Source organism: Anolis carolinensis, unplaced genomic scaffold (genome assembly GCF_035594765.1).
Source record: "Anolis carolinensis isolate JA03-04 unplaced genomic scaffold, rAnoCar3.1.pri scaffold_11, whole genome shotgun sequence".
In the NCBI taxonomy this organism is placed as follows: Eukaryota; Metazoa; Chordata; class Lepidosauria; order Squamata; family Dactyloidae; genus Anolis; species Anolis carolinensis.
The window spans coordinates 15,310,320-15,330,558 of record NW_026943822.1 but is presented as its reverse complement, the minus strand read 5'-3'; the positions used below and the strand labels follow the sequence as shown (position 1 = coordinate 15,330,558).

The 20,239-nt window shown below is 40.8% G+C and overlaps 1 protein-coding gene across 1 annotated transcript; it reads left to right on the top strand.

The window, feature by feature from the left end:
- The first annotated feature begins 575 nt into the window (after positions 1 to 575).
- galk2 (galactokinase 2) lies at positions 576 to 17,284 on the top strand. Its single transcript, XM_003227626.4, has 10 exons — positions 576 to 955; positions 3,882 to 3,970; positions 4,479 to 4,602; positions 7,910 to 8,000; positions 9,592 to 9,738; positions 9,955 to 10,053; positions 10,365 to 10,517; positions 11,610 to 11,820; positions 13,550 to 13,751; positions 14,395 to 17,284. Exons 1-10 carry the CDS (start codon positions 903 to 905, stop codon positions 14,600 to 14,602), a joined length of 1,377 nt encoding a protein of 458 aa, XP_003227674.2. The 5' UTR covers positions 576 to 902; the 3' UTR covers positions 14,603 to 17,284.
- Positions 17,285 to 20,239: the final 2,955 nt, after the last annotated feature.

Sequence of the window (20,239 nt, the reverse complement as noted above, 5' to 3'; positions counted from 1 at the left end):
CAATTAGATATGATCTCACAAATATTCCCTGTGAATATGCAGTGGAGGTGAAGAATAGATTTCAGGGACTAGATTTAATAAATAGAGTCCCAGAAGAACTATGGACAGAAGTCCACAACATTGTTCAGGAGGCAGCAACAAAGGAGGTCACAAAGAAAAAGAAAACCAAGAAGGCACGATGGTTGTCTGTTTTTTTTTTGTTTTTTTTCCGTGTCAGGAGCAACTGAAGTTGCTTCTGGAGTGAGAGAATTGGCCGTCTGCAAAGACGTTGCCCAGGGGACACCCAGATATTTTTGATGTTTTTACCATCCTTGTGGGAGGCTTCTCTCATGTCCCCGCATGGAGCTGGAGCTGATAGAGGGAGCTCATCCGCACTCTCCCCAGGTGGGATTCGAACCTGGCAACTTTCAGGTCAGCAACCCAACCTTCCAGTCACTTAGTCCACTATGCCATCTGGGGGCTGTTGAGACACTGGAAGTAGCCCAAGAAAAAAGGAAGGCGAACGGAAACAGCGATAGGGGGATAATTGTGCCCAATTAAATGCACAATTCCAGAGGTGGAGCCGACTAAACGATTGAGCAGCAGCAGCCTTTGCAAATGGGAACAGTCTCTGATGAAGATGATAAAGGAGGAGGAGCCATGACACGTGAAAGAGCATGCTGTGTGTGTGAATGATGCCACGTCCAGCAGGGAGAAGATCGCAACCTGCAGCAGGCGTTTCCTTGAGCTGTCCTTCCCTCCTATGAATCGAACGGGGCGGGGAAACACACAGAAAGAGAGGAAACTGCTGGAGCCTGGCTTCCCCCTTTTCTGATCCGGAAGGAAGACGCTTCTGTGCTTGATTTGCAGCCACTTGGAAGGGAGCGGGAAAAGCCCGGGGCTTGGCTTTGGAGAAGCGAGGCATGGCTGCCCAGGAGCCCCCCATCCGCCCCATTCCTCTGGAGGAGGAACCCAGGTGGGTCGGGCATTGCTCTCCTGGAGCCTCTCCATCCTGCACCCCCCCCCCCCTTGCCCTTTAATCCTCTAGTCTGGGACTTTCCCAGCCCTGGAGCCCTTTTTGGACCAACATAAACTTAACAGTATTTCAGTGGAAGACCCCCTTCTGCCATCCAGTCCAACTCCCTTCTGCAATGCAGGGAAAGCACAATCAAAGCACCCCCAACAGATGGCCATCCAGCCTTTGTAATAATAATAACAACAACAATAATAATAACAGCAACTCTAGATGACATCCAGTTCAAATCCCTTCTGCCTCGCAGGAAAAGAACAATCGAAGCACACCCAACAGATTGCCATCTAGCCTTTGTAATAATAATAATAATAATAATAATAATAATAATAATAATAGCAGAAACTCCAGAGGACATCCAGTTCAAATCCCTTCTGCCTCGCAGGAAAAGAACAATCGAAGCACACCCAACAGATTGCCATCTAGCCTTTGTAATAATAATAATAATAATAATAATAATAATAATAATAATAATAGCAGAAACTCCAGAGGACATCCAGTTCAAATCCCTTCTGCCTCGCAGGAAAAGAACAATCGAAGCACACCCAACAGATTGCCATCTAGCCTTTGTAATAATAATAGCAGAAACTCCAGAGGACATCCAGTTCAAATCCCTTCTGCCATGCAGGGAAAGCACAATCAAAGCACCCCCAACAGATTGCCAACAGATTGGTTTTATTAGTTTCTTGTCTTGTTTTTATTGTTCTATTCGGGCTTGGCCCCATGTAAGCCACCCCGAGTCCCTTCGGGGAGATGGGGCAGGGTATAAGAATATCATTATCATTATTATCTAGCCCTTGTAATAATAATAATAATAATAATAATAATAATAATAATAATAATAATAGGTAAAGGTTTCCCCTGACGTTGTCCAGTCATGTCTGACTCTGGGGGTTGGTGCTCATCTACATTTCTAAGCCGAAGAGCCGGCGTTGTCCATAGACACCTCATGTGGCCAGCATGATTGCATGGAGCACCGTTACCTTCCAGCCAGAGCAGTACCTATTGATCTACTCACATTGGCATGTTTTCGAACAGCTAGGTTGGCAGGAGATGGAGCTAACAGTGGCCACTCACGCCGCTCCCGGGGCTTGAACCTGGGACCTTTTGGTCTGCAGCTCAGTGCTTTAAGGCACTTTGCCACCGGGGCTCAATAATAATAATAATAATAATAATAATAATAATAATAATAATAATAATAATAGAAAAACAACAGGAAAAACTCAGCCGCTATCAAGACCTCAAGATTGAACTGCAAAAACTGGCAGAAACCAGTACAGGTGGTCCCGGTAGTGATGGGCACACTGGGTGCCGTGCCAAAAGATCTCAGCCGGCATTTGGAAACAATAGATATTGACAAAATCACGATCTGCCAACTGCAAAAGGCCACCCTACTGGGATCTGCACGCATCATCCGAAAATACATCACACAGTCCTAGACACTTGGGAAGTGTTCGACTTGTGATTTTGTGATACGAAATCCAGCATATCGATCTTGTTTGCTGTGTCATAATAAAATAACAACAACAACAACAACAATAATAGCAGAAACTCCAGGGGACATCCGGTTCAAATCCCTTCCACCAAGCACAATCTAAGCCCCTGCCATGGCCACCAGAAGGCTCTCAATGTACTGTGCTGTCCCTTTAAGTTTCTAAGTCAGGATTTGTCAGTTAGTGTTTAGTTTTGGAAGGAAGCATAGGAAGATTGAAGGTGCTCATTAAAGAGTCGGAACTGCATTAAAGAGCCAAATAATACAGTGATATATAAAGTCATGAAGATATTGTATTAAAAGTCAGTTCAAAGGTACATAGAATCCAATCATGTCGGGACTTTATACTTTGAGATTAAATTCATGGGGTCACCACAAATTGAAAGGGGACTTGAAGGTAGGCAAAGGACCATTTGGACCTCTAGCACGTGTGTCAAACTCACGGCCCACAGTCTGAATCCAGCCCTCCATGCCTTTACGTTGCTTTACAGATGCAGGACTACAACTCCTGTCTTCCTCATCATTAAACATCATTAGAGCTGATGGGAGTTGTGTTACTGTCACATCTGGAAGGTTGCCGTTTGTTCTGTTGAATCGGTGTATTTGAATTTGGATACAAGGCTTGTGGGTAAAATGCTCTTTAACCTTTCCCCAGCCTCAGAGCCACAAGTGCCGTTGGATTGCCATTCCCATCATGCCCGATAATAATCAAAAGTGATGGGAGTTGTTGTTCCATAATATCTGGGGACCCAAATAGGATAAAAGTTGAAGATCACTGACCACTACGTAAAGAAATTATAGTTGGCCCTTTAGCTCAGATGTCCCCTCCATACCACCACCCCTTCATTAACCTGGTGGTTCATTCCATTTTACTTTGTCTTTATTCATTTTATGCTTTTAATGAGTTTTATGATCATTGTAATGTATTGTTCTATAATGTCGATTTTATTGTGCTTTATTTATTGTAATATGTTTTAACTGTTCTACTTGTTTTGTTAGCTGCCCCAAGTCCCTGTCGGGAGATGGTGGCGGGGTAGAAAAATAAAGTTACTTACTTACTTACTTGGCCCTCTGTAGCCACAGATTTTCCATCCATGGATTCAACAACCCTTTGAAAATTACGATGGATGTGGCACTCTCTCTCTCTCTCTCTCTATATATATATATATATATAGAGAGAGAGAGAGAGAGAAAGGGGGAGAGAGAGAGCTGTATGATCAGTTCAGCTCTATTATACTTCTCAGTATCTTGGGAAACAGCCAATGTAATTATGTGAGTCATTCCCTGCCACGTGTGTCCTAAGACTCTACATTGCTCAGATCTCACCACTTCACATATGTACAGTCATCTAAACCTTAAACATCTTCCCTTGCTTTTCAGACTGCTGAAGCTGAAGAAGAAGTTCATCTCTAAATTTAAATCCACTCCCAAGTTTTATGCTCGAGCACCTGGGAGAGTCAACTTAATAGGTAATGTGGAGTAATATTACTTCTGTGAATCATACGCATGAATCCACATGATTTCCACAATGTCAAGAGATGTTGGAATGTCTGGAGATTGAGAGAGGTATAGAGATATTTAACTCACGTTGTCCTTATGCAGGATTGGTCCAAGATACTTACTTAGCTGTTGTAGGTTGAACAACTTTTATTTCTGTCCATTTAATGAGGCAGAGGGTCTCTCCATCTCCTTGGCAGTAAGAAAAAGAAAGAAAGGCAAGTTAAGTGATAAATTAAATTGGGGATTTCATGACAAATCACCTGTCTGAGCCGAATGGCTGACTTAAGAGAGCCTCCATCTAAATGAGTGCTTGGCAAAGTCATTCTGGACTAGCTTTCACTACCCTTCAGTCACCATGATCTAAGGGGGCATCTACATTTTGGAATTAATGCACTTTGACACCAATTTAGCTGCCGTGGAAATGATTGATTTCTGGATTGTTCAAAGATCTCACTAACATTCTGTCTTGTTTGGTAGGAGAACATATAGATTACTGTGGGTATGCTGTACTCCCAATGGCCATAGACCAAGATATACTTATTGCAGCCGAACCTCTGAACACTCCTGTCATCCATTTGGCCAATGCAAACGACTTGTATGCGTAAGTCTCTTTATTAATTAATATTTATATTACATGTAGGTTTTACAGACACTGTATGAATAATTACTCCTCTATAGGCTTTGTTGTTGTTGTCGTCGTCATTATTTGATAATTCTGGTGGGATTTTCAGTTCTGACAAGGTAATATACAGCTAAAACAGCAATCAGTTCATCTACAGAAGCCCTCAGTTAGGATGGAGAGGTGCCTATGAAAATGTCCAAAATCTGCGAAATATATGGATTTAAATTGCAGAACATGGAAAACAGGAAGCAGTGTTGGAGAAACAACTGAGTGAGATGTTGGAGGCAAATTTTGAATGGCCAGTGGGAACAAAACTAGAAAGAGAAGATTGAGAAAACTGGTCTAAAGGAGCTATTTTGGAAAGCTTTTAAAAATGGATTATAAAAAATTACAATATTAAGTGAAATGTTGTGTGTAATGTATGTGTGTATACATTATATACAATATCCGAGGCATGGGAATTAAGCTTTTAATGAAAATTTGTGAAAGAATTTTGGGATGGTCTATATATATATATAAGTCTGATTTTATACAAAAAGAGCATGATAATGACAAAATGATGCACAGTAAAGACTTGTTTATGTAAATACTGGTCTACTAACAGTTTTAAGGAAAACTGTAGAATTTTCTGTGTAGATAATAATAAATAATTAAAGCTAAGTATTAAGTGAAACAATTTGCCAAGAATAATTAAGATCATCTTCCAATGAAGAAGAACAGGAAAAGAAGATATGAAGATCAAGAGACAAAGTGAGAAGATACAATTAATATAATAGAGAGTTTTTTATTTTATCACACTGGTTCCCATGATCTGAACCCAAAAGAACGAGTCTGTTTTCAAAAGGTCTGTCATAATGTCATGACGTTTTCCAGGACAGTATGAAAGTGTCAGGTTTTTGCAACCTTTGCAAAATGTTCTTTCCCCCCAGCAACTCCTTTATTTTGCACAAATAGACTGTCTGTCTCCTTCTTTTGGGAGGCATGTGAGGACGGATGTCTGCAATGAATGTGTCGTTTTAGAAGCCAACTTTTCTTTCAGTCTTTTGGTTTGAGATATTTGCCACAACAACAGAAAACCCGTCAGCGGTTTGCACATATAAATCGTAACATTTTACACCATGGAGCAAGAAGTGATACTATGTAATCATCCTCATGTTGTTTATTGTTTGGGTTTCGAGCTTTGAAAAGACGCGCACCGAAGAAACACAATCTCTGTTTATTTCGGGGCGATGAGGAAGCAGACAATTGCAAGTTTACTTTCTGCGGCAAACAATAACAACTCCGAGCACAAACATTGGTTTCTGTTAAGAGCAACATCTCCTTTTTGTGGTATTGTTTCTCAATATTATCCAAAGAAGGCTTAGGAATCCATGGAAAATCTGTCTCGAGCTATGTGGAGACCTTCGGTCGTGCCTGAATGTTATTTTCCCCTTTCCAGAATTCTTATTTATACATTTTCTCCATTTGGGGTTTTGCACTATTTTCAGGATCCTGAGCCTGTTTTGGTCCTCAGGGTGTCAGGATATCATGGTATAGTTGGTCCATATTTTTGAGGATAGAGAAACTAACTAAAACAACAGGTTCTCAAGTGAAAAAGTGAAACAAATAATAATATCAAAAGCATTTATTTCAAACAATATGTTAAGTAGCAATTAAGGTAAAGGTAAAGGTTTTCCCCTGACGTTAAGTCCAGTCGTGTCCGACTCTGGGGGTTGGTACTCATCTCCATTTCTAAGCCGAAGAGCCAGCATTGTCCGTAGACACCTCCAAGGTCATGTGGCCAGCATGACTGCATGGAGCGCCGTTACCTTCCCGCCAGAGTGGTACCTATTGATCCACTCACATTGGCATGTTTTCGAACTGCTAGGTTGGCAGGAGCTGGGGCTAACAGCAGGCGCTCATTCCGCTCCCGGGATTTGAACCTCGGACCTTTCGGTCTGCAAGTTCAGCAGCTCAGCGCTTTAACACACTGCTCCACCACCAGGGGCAATTAAAACATTAAAATATTGATAAAAATAGAAGTGTTTGTGTGTGTGTGTGCCTTCAAATGGTACATTGACTCATGAATTTCACAGGGTTTTCTTAATGTAAGAAATACTCAGTCCACTTCTAGTCTGCCATATAATCCAGATTATCAAAGCAGATAATCCACATGATTTGCTTTTAACTGGATTATATGAATCTACATTGCCATATAATCCAGTTCAAAGCAGATAATCTGGATTTTATACGACAGTGTAGAAGGGGTCTGAAATTCAGCCTACGGCACTTGCTATTCATTTATAGTCATCTCCCATCCAAGTACTGTGTCCAATTCTGGGCGTCGCAATTTAAGGGAGGTGTTGATAAGATGGAATGTGTCCAGAGGAGAGCGACTAAAATGATCAAGGGTCTAGAGAACAAGGCCTATGAGGAGCGGCTTAAAGAACTGGGCATGTTTAGCCTGTATAAGAGAAAGCTGAGAGGAGACATGATGAGGGCCATGTATAAATATGTGAGGGGAAGTCATAGGGAGGAGGGAGCAAGCTTGTTTTCTGCTGCTCTGGAGACTAGGAAGCAGAACGTTGGCTTCAAACCACAGGAAAGGAGATTCCACCTGAACATTAAGAAGAACTTCCTAACTGCGAGAGCTGTTCAGCAGTGGAACTCTCTGCCCTGGAGTGTGGTGGAGGCTCCTACTTTGGAGGCATTTAAGCAGAGACTGGATGGCGATCTTTTGGGGGTGCTTTGAATGCAAATTTCCTGCTTCTTGGCAGGGGGTTGGACTGGATGGCCAACTCTAGGATTCTATGTTTCTGTGATTCAACTAACCAGAGCTGACCTTGCTTAGCTCCCAAAACCGGACAAGGTCTGGTTCCTTTAAGATATTCAGGCTTTAAAATCCAAATTCACATACATAATTTTTAATCAATATTAAGAAATTAGGCTGGATGTGTAAAAGAATATTTTGTGGAAAGTATACTACGTTGTCAAAGGCTTTCATGGCCGGAATCACAGGCTTGTTGTGTGTTTTTTGGGCTGTATGGCCATGTTGCAGAAGCATTCTCTCCTGACGTTTCACCCACATCTATGGCAGGCATCCTCAGAGGTTGTGAGGTAGATGTGGGCGAAACTTCAGGAAAGAATACTTCTGGAACATGGCCATACAGTCCGAAAAACACACAACAACCTATACTACATTGTTGGAGACTTGTTGTGTTACTCCTTTGTCAGGAGGAGGCAGCAGTAAGCCGTTTTTATGCTTCAAAGCATTAAAAGACTTCATATGTATGATTTTTTCCCCCAGGGATTTTAGCACAAATGTTGATAACATTCAGATTAATCAAACAAAACCATTGTGGCACAACTACTTCTTATGCGGATTCAAAGGAATTGAGGTAAATATGTTCAATGTGATTCTTCTTCGTGGTGTCTGTGAAATTGCACATATGGGTTTACTTTGTGCGTGTGCAGTGCAGTTCGGAACCTTCTAGATCTTTTCTATTGAAACATTTGAATGGTAACCCTGCCTACTCTTCCAGAGAGTTTATATGCCCAAAGGCGAGGCTACAGCCTCAGTTCTCCTTTTCCGTGCTGACTGCAGTTAGGAACCTTCAGGTTGTACCTTTTTTTACTTTTTCTCTAACAGCTTCTGACTGCACTGGACTTTGTTCTTGTTGTCTTTTTCTATTCCTGACTCTATTCGCTGTGTTTATTACGCCTGGGGAGGGACATGTTGCTCGGGCCTGTGCCATCTGCCAGGCCTTTACCCCCCAGGCAAGGTGCATGAGAGAATCCATTTTAAAAGTGCTCTTCTATGAGCAATCTTAACAAAATATTATTCCAAGATTACCATGTTAAAATGTTATTCATATTAATGTTTGGCTTAGTTCCACGCTTTTTGAGCTGCTTATGACATGGCATCTTTTGATGGTTAGCACACACTGTTATTTATCCACCATGATTTGGACAGCACCTTTCTTTAGGGTTGGGGATACGTTTGGCTCCTTGAATTGTTTTGTGGTCTTAAGAACCTTCCAAAAATAAAGAAAAACCGTCCCTAATGCCCCCAATGCTCTGGGCCATTTTAGGTCTAGAAAAGGTCTTTTCAAAAACTGGAGGTAAGCTATGTCTCTCTATGTGTCGGTTCAAGGGTGAAGGCAGACTTCAACTCTGATGCGCTGACCAATACACATTTGGTGCCCACACACATATTAGGCCTGCTTCCGAGTATATTTAATAATAATAATAATAATAATAATAATAATAATAATAATAATAAGTTTATTTATATCCCTCCTCCATCTCCCCCGAAGGGGACTTGGGACGGCTTACAGCAAAATCAAAATACAAGCAATGATAAAATATGAAACATCAAAGGACAACAACAAAACCAATAATAAAATATACACAATAGGCAAAAAAACACAACACAGAATTAAAACATCAAATTAAAAACAATGATCTTCTATTTGATCTTCTGATTCCAAAAATGGCACCAGTTTTCCCCTATCATCTCTAGTTTTTGAGATGCAGAACATATGCCCTCTATCAGTTGCCATCTGCCCATAGAAAACCATGATAACCATATCTAAGGAACTAGAACTGGTGCAATCTATGCAATGCAATTTTCTGGACCAGTATGCCAAAGAACCCCAGGAACAGGCCTAAAAAACAAGACACCAATAAATTGTTGGGGTTTTTTTTTTGTTCAATTTGTTGTCAAAGGCTTTCCTAGCCAGAGTCACTGGGTTGTGAGTTTTCAGGGCTGTATGGCCATGTTCCAGAAGCATTCTCTCTTGACATTTCTCCAACATCTATGGTAGACATCCATTTTTTGGTTGGGTTATAATCAGTGGTTCTGGGAACTGGCTTTCAAGCATTACTCTTTCTGAAGCACAGAACATGACCATTATGGGTAAATCCTAGCCTACTGTGTTGCTGTTAGATCTGATAATGTCTTTGATGCTGTTTTTCTATGGTTTATAGGATCATTTCAATCTCGACAGCCCAAGCGGAATGAACTGCCTTATAGAAGGCACGATTCCCCCAAGTTCTGGCCTCTCCAGCTCCAGTGCTTTGGTTTGCTGTGCAGGACTTGTGACTCTCATGGCAAATGGCAAGACCCTTCCAAAGGTACAAAAAATAATAACGTCGTCCTTATGGTAACTTGGGAAGCATTTTTTTTTGTCAAGAACTATGCCGTCTCCTCTGCCTGTTTCAAAGATTAAAGACCACAGAACTCCAAAACCATTCCGTCTTTGCAATTAAAGAACTCCTGGCATGTATCAGAGGAAAACAGAGAAAGAGGCCCAAGTCTTTCTTTGTGTGCTGAATTCTGTGTTTCCTTAGGTGGAATTGGCTGAACTTTGCAGCAAGAGTGAACACTATATTGGCACACAAGGAGGAGGCATGGACCAATCCATCTGTTTTCTTGCAGAGAAAGGAACGGTACGTACCACTCCCGTTATCTCAAGATAATACAGTTAATGGTGAGAGGTTAGTGTCAAAGGAAGTGGATACAGCCAAAAATACACACAAAACATTTCACTGAAAGTAACAAAACCACAATTTTTTTGTTACTGTTGCGTGGCATTGGTTGTTATAATGCGCAGATTAGATTACCTGGTGCCTAAGTCTACTTCAGTTCCTAAGACAAAGAGACAAGATGTCCAGAAGTAAATAGTGCTTGATTGGTTGCTCTTAAATATGGAGCTGGCTCCAAATTGAAATTACTCTTGACTGTATGCTTTTCTTTCTAGGCCAAGCTGATAGAGTTCAATCCTCTGAGGGCAACAGACGTGAAGCTTCCAGAGGGAGTTGCTTTTGTTATTGCAAACAGTTGCATGGAAATGAACAAGGCAGCAACTTCTCATTTCAATATAAGGGTGATGGAGTGTCGTCTGGCCACAAAGGTACTGTATGGCTTTCATCAACGTCTAATGAAATCATCCCCCAAATATGTGCTGACTTGTAACCCCTTCCACTCTACCAGTTGTTGCCTTATTTTGAGGTGCTGCCTCAAAGGGCATGTTTCTCTCATCAGGGTCAGGACTCCAGCCATTTGCCCATAATGGATGGGATCTGGGGCTTCAAGTGTGTATATTTTCACTTGAATTGGAAGTCCCAGCCGTTGTTGGGGAAGGGTCATTGAAGCTGCAGTCCTACAACACCTAGAAAGGCCATACAAGTTTTATTTTTACCTCTCCCCCATGTTTTGTCAGTAAAACAAATGTGATACCGCTATATGCCCATTCTGTTAGCCAACTTTCTCTTCTTCCTCTATTGCACTTTTATTTTGGTGCAAAATATTGTCTTCAGCAGAACACACACATTCATCACTTTGACAGATTCTGGGGTATGAAGTAATTGAAGTCAAAATCTGTCTCTCAGTTATAAAAAGACATGTTCTGGCTGAAATCATGTGGAAATGATACATCTAAATATTACCTGAATATGTTGTTGAAGGCTTTCATTGCCAGAATCACTGGGTTGCTGTGAGTTTTCTGGGCTGTATGGCCATGTTCCAGAAGCATTCTCTCTTGACGCTTCTCCCACCCTGAATATATAAACCTCACTAGCCTAGTTTCCAATATACCTCACCGCCTCTGAGAATGCCTGCCTAGATGCAGGCAAAACGTCAAGAGAGAATGCTTCTGCAACATGGCCAACTCACATCAACTCAATTACCTGAATAGGTCTTATAGCAAACCACTCATCTATTTAGCTTACTGGTGGGAATTGTCTCAAATGTATACAATATGTTTTTTACGCAATTTTTGCAAGATTTCAAAGTGTAATATAACTGGGGAGTTTACCTTTTCCAACAGTTACGTAGTTACGTAGTTTCATGTTGCTGTCAAGTAACATATGCAAAAAATCCTTTTCATCCTTAATGCTCTCTGAGCTCTTTTATTGGAAAGTAGCTTTGAGGTTTCCTCGGTTTAATGAAACACATGGCCTTGCCTTCACATCCAAAAATGTGTACACATTGCTTATCGTTGCAGCTTTTAGCAAAGTCCAGAGGCCTAGACTGGAAGGCAACGCAAAAGCTCCAGGACGTACAGATCAAACTCAAACGGAGCTTAGAGGAAATGCTGGAAGTGGTTGAGGAGGTGCTTCACCCTGAGCCTTATAGCATCGAGGAAATTGGAGAAAACCTGGGAATTAGCCCCAAAGAGCTTCGCAGTGAGATCCTCAGCCAGAACACCCAAGATGGTAAGCGAACACTTAATGACTACTGGTGGAATAGTTTAGTTTATTAAAATTGGAAGTAAAAAACCCATGCCACAATGCTAATAGCTTTTTACATTTACATTTAGCAATGTGACGTAAGCCAAATATATTATGGGTTTTTTTTTTCAAGAGTGACCATCCCAGCTGTTTCTTCAGAAGGGAAAAACTGATTCTAGATATTTCATAGATGCATGGAATGTGACCTGGAACCCATAACATTATTTCACGCATTACTAGTAAATTTAATTTCCCATGGGACGATGCTGATACTTCCTATCACCATTATGTGTTAGAATTTGCAGTTTTCTCCCAAAATTCCTGGCAAGAAGGTCAGACCCCTTTAATTAAATTTTCTCAACTCACATTTGCTTGGCAAACAGTTGCTCGAAAAAGAGACTAGGAAAACAACAATGCGACCCTGTTTTCTGTCATTTTGGATACAATAATTGCTTTGAAAGGATTAAGCCATCTTAGAGGCAAATCCAAATGCGGAGTTTGTAGGACATTCTGCAACATGACGGTGTTGTTTAGCACATCATGGTTGGAGCGTGAAAAGGATGGCCCTCAGAGCCAATGTGCAACATGATGAACTTGAGAGAACCACGAAGTGCTTTAAGGTACTTTGGCCAGTGAAGCTTTGCTTTACTGAAGGGTGGTCTCTGAATCAATCTCAGCTTTTGGCAAGATGTTTACCTCCAAATTGAATCCAGACATGTTTCAGTTCCTTCTCTGGGTTACTACTGTTCAGTGATGATTTAGAAGAAGTGTGAGTGATGGCAAGCTCTCACGCAACTATAGATATGTCCAAAATAAATGCATATTTTAAAACTGCCCTGCAGTAAACAAGGATCTTCAGAAGGAAACCTCTGCCTTCTGAGATTATCTCCTCCACCAATGACTTAGCAGTGCCACCTTGCTTTGTTTAATGCAGAAATAGCCCTAGGTTGTGCACCAAAGCTGCTCCTTGCATTCCTGTATGGATTGATTATATTATTTATATACTAATGTTAAAATGGCTACAACAGACAAAAACACAAATATTGTAGATGTTGGGAAAGGGGGATCACCAAGTTTCTCTAGGACAAGGGTGTCAGACTCATTGATGTGGGCAAAATGTCAGGAGAGAATGCTTCTGGAACATGGCCACACAGCCCGGAAAACTCACAGCAACCTAGCCTTATGGTTGTCTCCAAAGGACCATTGAACCCATTGATGGAGATAGAGAATCTGAAGATACAGAAGGCCAACTATACATATATTTTTATACAGTAGTCAGTGTTCCTTAGTTTTTATCCAGTTTGGTTCCCCAGATGTTACTGAATGACAACTCCCATCACTTTTGATTACCGCCATGCAGACTGGGGATAATGGAAATTGTACTTGTGACTCTGAGGTTAGGGAAAACTTAAAGGGAATTTTAAAGCCTGACATCCTATCCACAAGCTTTGTCTCTAAGACTAAACCACCCTCTCCTAACTAATTGCAGCCTTCCAGATGTGACTGTATCACAACTCCCATCAGCTCTAGTCACGATGTCTAATGAGGAGGAAGATGGGTTGTAGTCCAGCACCTAGAGGGTCACATAAAATGACACGGTGGGCTGAATTTGGCCATGGGCCTTGACACATGTGCTTTAGAAGCTACACAGTCACATCTGATAGTTATAAATATCCTGTCACAATTTGTCTTCTTCTCTGCTTTTCAAATCCAGTGACCACCTTTAAGTTATACCAGCGTGCAAAGCATGTGTACAGCGAAGCTGCCAGGGTGCTGGAGTTCAAAAAGACGTGTATGGAGGTACCTGATGATGCAGTCCAGTTGTTGGGAGATTCAATGAACCAAAGCCACTCCAGCTGCAGAGACTTGTACGAGTGCAGCTGTCCCGAACTGGACCAGCTGGTGGACATCTGCCTGTAAGTTTGCAAAACTGCAGAAAATGGAATTGCTTGAAAATGAAATTGCATGAACATGAACAAAATCTGGCTCCCAGTATTAAAAAAACCTCTAAGATCAGGACAGTAAATAAAAAACAACACTCTAAAAACAGGGGAATTCCAGACGTGAAACAATCAGGGCCAGCTAACACCTCCCAAGAAAGGATCCCCCAGGCAGTAAACAGCCAGGCTTTGAAGCTGCCAGGCTATTCAATGCTAATCAAGGTTGCCAACTGAAACATTCACACTTGCCTCCAAAAGGCAAGAGTTCTTTCTCCCACCTTGAACATTCCACAGATATATAAACCCCATTTGACTAGTTTCCAACAGACCTCACAATCTCTGAGGATGCAGGCAAAACATTGGTTATACAGTCCAGAAGATTCACAGCAGCCCAGTGATTCCGGCCATGAAAGCCTTTGACAACACATTATATTTGGCTTGTTCAGCCAAATGTTTGGGAGCTAGATCAAAAGCTATTCAGGGTTGGGTCAAACCTCTTCTTCTCCATTTCCAATCCCAACTTTTTAGTTTTTGATATACCCAATATCCTCTGGCAGGCATGCTGCAAGCGACTTTGATTTGTGGCTTCAAGACTGTTCCCTCTTTCTGGTTCTTCTAGGCAATCTGGAGCAGTTGGATCGCGCCTCACTGGGGCAGGATGGGGTGGCTGCACCGTGTCAATGGTTCCTATGGACAAACTGGAGACATTCCTCGCAAACGTGAAAGAGGCTTACTATACCAAGAGGAAACCAGGATTGGTCATGGAGGAAAGCACCTTGTTTGCCACCAACCCTGGTGGTGGAGCTATGGTCTTCCTTGAGGCCTAAAGGATGGCTAAAGGATGAAAAATAGTTTGGGACACTAAAGTTGGCAAAGTCCTGGCAGTACTTTTTTAACTTTTTAACTGTTCAAACCAGGTGGATTCAATTTCAATTTGTTCACCCTCATCCAGTCTGACACAGCAGCCAAGCACCAGTTCAGGACCTGGACAGCCTCCTTAGTGACAGGTGAGAAGGAGTGAGAGAGCTGGACATCATCTGCATACAGGTGACACCGAACCCCGAAACTCCAGATGCAGCTTCATGTAAATGTTAAACAGCATGGCGGACAGTACCGACCCCCGTGGGACCCCACCCTGGACTTTCCACAGATATATAAACCTTCCTTGCTTAGTTTCTCCATAACTCAAAACCTCTGAGGATGCCTGCCATAGATGTGGGTGAAATGTCAGGAGAGAATACTTCTGCAACATGGCCATACAACCCGGAAAACATACAACAACTCTGTGATCCCGGCCATGAAAGCCTTTGACAGCACATACAACTGTGATTACTTGTACCCCAGATTACTTCAATATAGTCCTCTATTTTCACTTGGATTACATTTTAAGCCAACTCATATTTAATCCCTATTAGGAAAGTAAAAAAAGGTTTGCAAGATAAGGTTTTGTTGAAAGTATAGTGTTTTTGGATACAAGTCATGTTGCTCCATTGCCAGAAGGAGGCAGCAATAGGCCATTTTTATGTTTTAAAGTACCAAACCTATCAATAAAAGATTCATGCTTTTCCCATATACTTGATTTTTCCTGGGATTTTTGTACAAATTCTAATATTCAAATTAATCAAACAAAACCTTGACACAACTCATCCTTATCTGGATTGAGCTAAGTGTATTCAGCAGGAATCCTTCTTTTAAAATAAGATAATATATATTTAATTTTATATGTTGTTGAAAGCTTTCATGGTCAGAATCACTGGGTTGTTGTGAGTTTTCCAGGCTGTCTCGCTATGTTCCAGAAGCATTCTCTCCTGATGTTTTGCCCACATCTATGGCAGGCATCCTCAGAGGTTGTGAGGTCTGTTGAAAACAAGGCAAGTGGGGTTTATATATCTGTGGAATAATGTCCAGGGTGGGAGAAAGAACTCTTGTCTGATGTTCTAGTGTGATGGAGTCATATATATATATATATATATATATACACACACACACACACACACATACATACATACATATACACACACACACACACACATACACACACACCGCACATATATGGTGCTATACATTTTCAGTTTTTAAATCTAATTTTGAAAATTCCATTATTCCACTTCACATTATCCTGGAGAACAGCCCAGAAATGTCCACCATTTCACATTAGAGTTTCTTGTAAGAATAACTTACTTCCAAGAAAATATGCATAAAAACAAGTTTTTCAATGCAGAATAGAAACCAGCCACTTCTTTCCTTGCTGCATGAACGGTCGCTCAGAGAGACAAATAAAACAGAAAAACCCGACACATGGCTGAATGTCTTGATGTAACATACCATGTGAATGTTTTGCATTCATTCTGTTTTTAGGCATTTTGAAGGTTTAACAGTAGAATAAATATTTTAAACGTATCACTTTGTTCCAAAAATACATTTGCTATTTACTGTCAAAAGCAAAGCAGCCTCTGCCAATTTTTAGCTCAAAAGGGTAATTTCTAGCTCTGAAAATATTTCTTAGATCATGCTATCCATTTGGATATATCATTTTTCCGATTATTAGAAGAAAAAAACATACCGGCCTCAGTTCCCTACTCCTTTAATTGTATCTGATGTTTATTATTTTTTCTCTCTGAATGCATCGACAAGAATAATATATTTGATATCTATTTGATCTGACATGTTGGCAACCTGTTTGGTCTATGAATGACTTGCAAAGTTTCCATTTGGCCAAAACAGATCTTTGATTGACACTGTAGAGTTTGCAGGAAATTGGTCGAATACTTTAACTTATGATTTTAAGGTGCTTTTCTTATGCAAAGAGTCTGGAAGTGAGAATGATTACTTCATAGAGTAATTCACAGACCACTCAAACTGGGCTCTGAACCACGTAAATCAATAGGATTAACTCAGTCTAATGCAGAAATGGTCCAGTAGCTTGCCTTTACAGAGTCTGATCCAGACAACTCACATCTATACTCATGTATACTCATGTATAAGTCGACCTCATGTATAAGTTGAGAGCAGGTTTGGGGGTCAAAATAATGGATTTTGATATGGCCCATGGATAAGTCATGAGTGGTTCTGTGGAAAGTAAAAAGCATAGAGGAGTGTGCTTTTTTTGGGTTCTCCAGAGATTAACAATGTTCTTGCCTTTTGCCAGTCTACTCAGAGAAGGGGACGGGTCACACCAACCCACAGATAAGCCAATTGGGTTAATTTCTTTGACTAAATCTTCTAGGCCTATATGTGTGTATATTAAAATACTCACTTTTTCCCAAAGTGGTTTACAGACAATATAGCTCTTTTATAGGCTTGTTCTGCCTCGATGATTCCTTTTATAATTCTGCTTTTATCTCTTGTTTGTTGCCATGGTGGCGCCTAGTAATGGATTCAGATACTGTGAAACTATTCTGAGGAACCTGGTGCCATTGCTTAATTTTAGGTCTTGTTTTATTCTAAGTATTCGAATTTGTGTGTGCGATTAATTCTTTATAAACAAATAAAGCATCTTTTGCAGTGAAGCTACTCCTCTGAGGTTTACAGATGTGATACAGCTGATTTTTGTGGTGTGAACAGCAGCTGCTCTGTTTGTGGAAGTGATCTCTCGATCGGATTCTGCCAATCTGTGTCATCCAGATGTTATCTGCAACCATGCTGCCTCAAACACAGAGTGTCTTCCGCTTGTTTTTCTCATGTGTTTCAGCACCAGACATTTTCTTTCTCTTTTTAGCAGAAAACATATGCTAAAGAGAAGTTGGAACATGTGCACAATGTTTTCTGATTGCTCATGTTTTGAGTCCTACTGGGTGCAGATGGGTCTGTGTACCAATTTTGGTTCAGATCCATCGTGGGTGGGATCTAAATTCCCCCCCCCCCCCCAAACAGCATTTTAAGTTGGATCATGATGGGTATGTGTATCAAGTCTGGCCAAAATCCATCTAGACACAGAGGAGCCATCTTGGATCATACACACAAACATATATATTTTCACTTTTTTTAGATAGATAGATTAATTTCTGGCCCCTCTAAGTATTCCTTAAGACTGATGAGATATTCTGAAGACATTTAGACATTTTCTTCACTATATTTTTACATATTTGTAGGAAAAGTGCCTTCAAAGTGTTTGTTATTGGGAGGCAGAGTCCTGGAACACCTTTTCACCCTACAGTACACAATGTTCCGATAATTCAATAAATAAACCGTATAGTAAGTATAAAAGGGAAAAAGCCAGTGAAAAAAGAAGCAGCAAAAGTACAAAAAGTAATTCCCAACGAGAGCAAGAGTTCACCAGCTTTTGAACTAAGGCATCAAAAAGCAATCCACAGAGACTGGAGTTAACACAAAGCAAAAGAATACTTAAGCAGGGTATTGTTAAAAAGTTATATAATAAACTTGCCTTTATTTATATCCGGCCCCTCTCCAAACAGGACTTGGGGCATTAACATGAAAACAGGAACATAAGAAAGGCAAAACCTCCAAGAACATGAAGTCATAAACAGAAATCAGACCAAGAATCTTGAAATACAGGAACCAGGAACTTTGGACTAGAAACCAGGCGCTGTTTTCCCTTTTTACAACGTTGTTCCCACTAAAGGCCTGAGAGCCCAGAAACCACTTTAAAGGCCTCAATCCCTCCCATGACATCACTTTGCACACCTGCCTTTTCTCTCCTTTTCTCTAAGCTTCTGAGAAAAACGAGTTTGTCTTTGTCTCCTAATCTCCAAGCAACTCAACTTGGAAAAACTTTTGTCTCCCACATTCTCCTCCGAAGGCCAGTCTGGCCTATTCTCATGGGAACTGGTATCACTTTCTCCCATTGTCTGGGAACGGTCTGGAGATTCCAAAACATCTCTCTCCAGGCCCCTGCTATTTTCTACGAATTCCTCGGAAATTACAGGTTGCAACCCATCATCCCCTCCCTCATCCTCTGAGAACTCAGAAAGCTCATCTGATGCTTGCCAGGCTACAACACTGAGCTACATTTCTGGTCCAAAATTCTGACCTTAAAAGCATTTTGTCCTATGCCTAGGATAAGCATGCTCAAGTCCTGCTTCAGTTTGATAGAAAAGGGTAATTTTATATTGTTTTTGCTTTTACTGTGGATTGTGTTTCTGTAAACGAGAGAGAAAAAGACTCGGAGAACATTCTGCAGTCAAACACACTGGTTCTGTTTTCTTTTAAAAAGCAACAACATACTTTTGTTTGTTACAAGTAAATTGAGAACACAGTTTATGCTTTCACTGATATAATGTGTTTAGAAGTCTGTAATGCAGCCTTGTCTCCATTTGCCCAGAATAATTTTCTAAAGGCCAACACACATGCAGAGGGCTTTAGAGAAAACATGGGAGGCGGTCCAAGCAGATGTGCAGAACTAACCACTTGCAGCGTTAAGACATTATCCAGCTAGTGTAACATAGTGGTTCAGGGAATAAGCTGTGAGTTGGAAAGTTCAATTATCACATAGGTGTGAACTCATGGGGTGGCCATAGGAAATTCGGTAGGTCCGTTTGGTCAGAATACTGGACTATGGTTTAGGGTTATGTGAAGGAGGCTCAGGATCTTTTAAGATGGGGTCGCCACTGCAGTTTTCTGTATGAATTAGTATATATGTATGAATATGTATATTTTGTCTCAGTAATTGAATGTACTGAATTGAATTGGTGAATCTAGTGGCTACAGATCTAGTTCCCATCCTTAAATATCAGAAGGGATGCTGTTCAGAAAACAGAGCAAACTTCTTTTCTGCTGCTCATGCAAATGGGATTTGAATTAATAGATTCAAATAAAAACTAAACATTAAGGGGGTGAGGGCTAAAGAAATTAAGAGAAAGAGAGAGACTGCCATTTGTATAACATGTACAGTGTTCCCTTACTTATCACGGGGGTTACGTTCCAGGACCACCAGCAATAAGTGAAAATCCGCAAAGTAGGGGCACTATATTTATTCTCTGTGTGGAGGAGAGAAAACCACAGGCCACTTACATTGCAGTCTGTACTTAATTTTAGCAGTTACAATATACAGTACACTGACAGAGAAGAATGGAAGCTAAATAACCCTTTTTTATTTCCAACCCTTCCCTCCCCTCCCTTCCTGCCCCTTCCAAAACCCTTTGCACACTGCAAAAACCCACAAAACAGCGAAAATACCGCAATAAATGTGTACATTAGTATTAATTGAAAACCTGCAAAACAGCGAAGGAGCGAAAAGTGAACCACGAAGTAGTGAGGGCACACTGTATTTGTAAAAAATGTATTTTTAGGAAAAGTCATTTATGGTGATTCAGCATAAATATTTTGAAAAACAAAACAGCTCTGAGCCATTGGTTGAAGATAAGGACTGGAGTAATATTACGTAAAATTGGGACGAACCCTGATATAATTGTTGATAACAGATCCAACTGATGTGAATGAAATGTTTTCAGTTAATAGATATTCATAACCATCCCTACATAGTTTAATGATGATGGTTTTAAAAG

Excerpts from the sequence above, each read along its gene's own strand:
- galk2 (XM_003227626.4), top strand. The coding sequence starts at position 903 with ATGGCTGCCCAGGAGCCCCCCATCCGCCCCATTCCTCTGGAGGAGGAA. Across the intron at positions 10,518-11,609 it reads AGTGTCGTCTGGCCACAAAG|CTTTTAGCAAAGTCCAGAGG; the intron begins GTACTGTATGGC and ends TTATCGTTGCAG. Across the intron at positions 13,752-14,394 it reads CAGCTGGTGGACATCTGCCT|GCAATCTGGAGCAGTTGGAT; the intron begins GTAAGTTTGCAA and ends TGGTTCTTCTAG.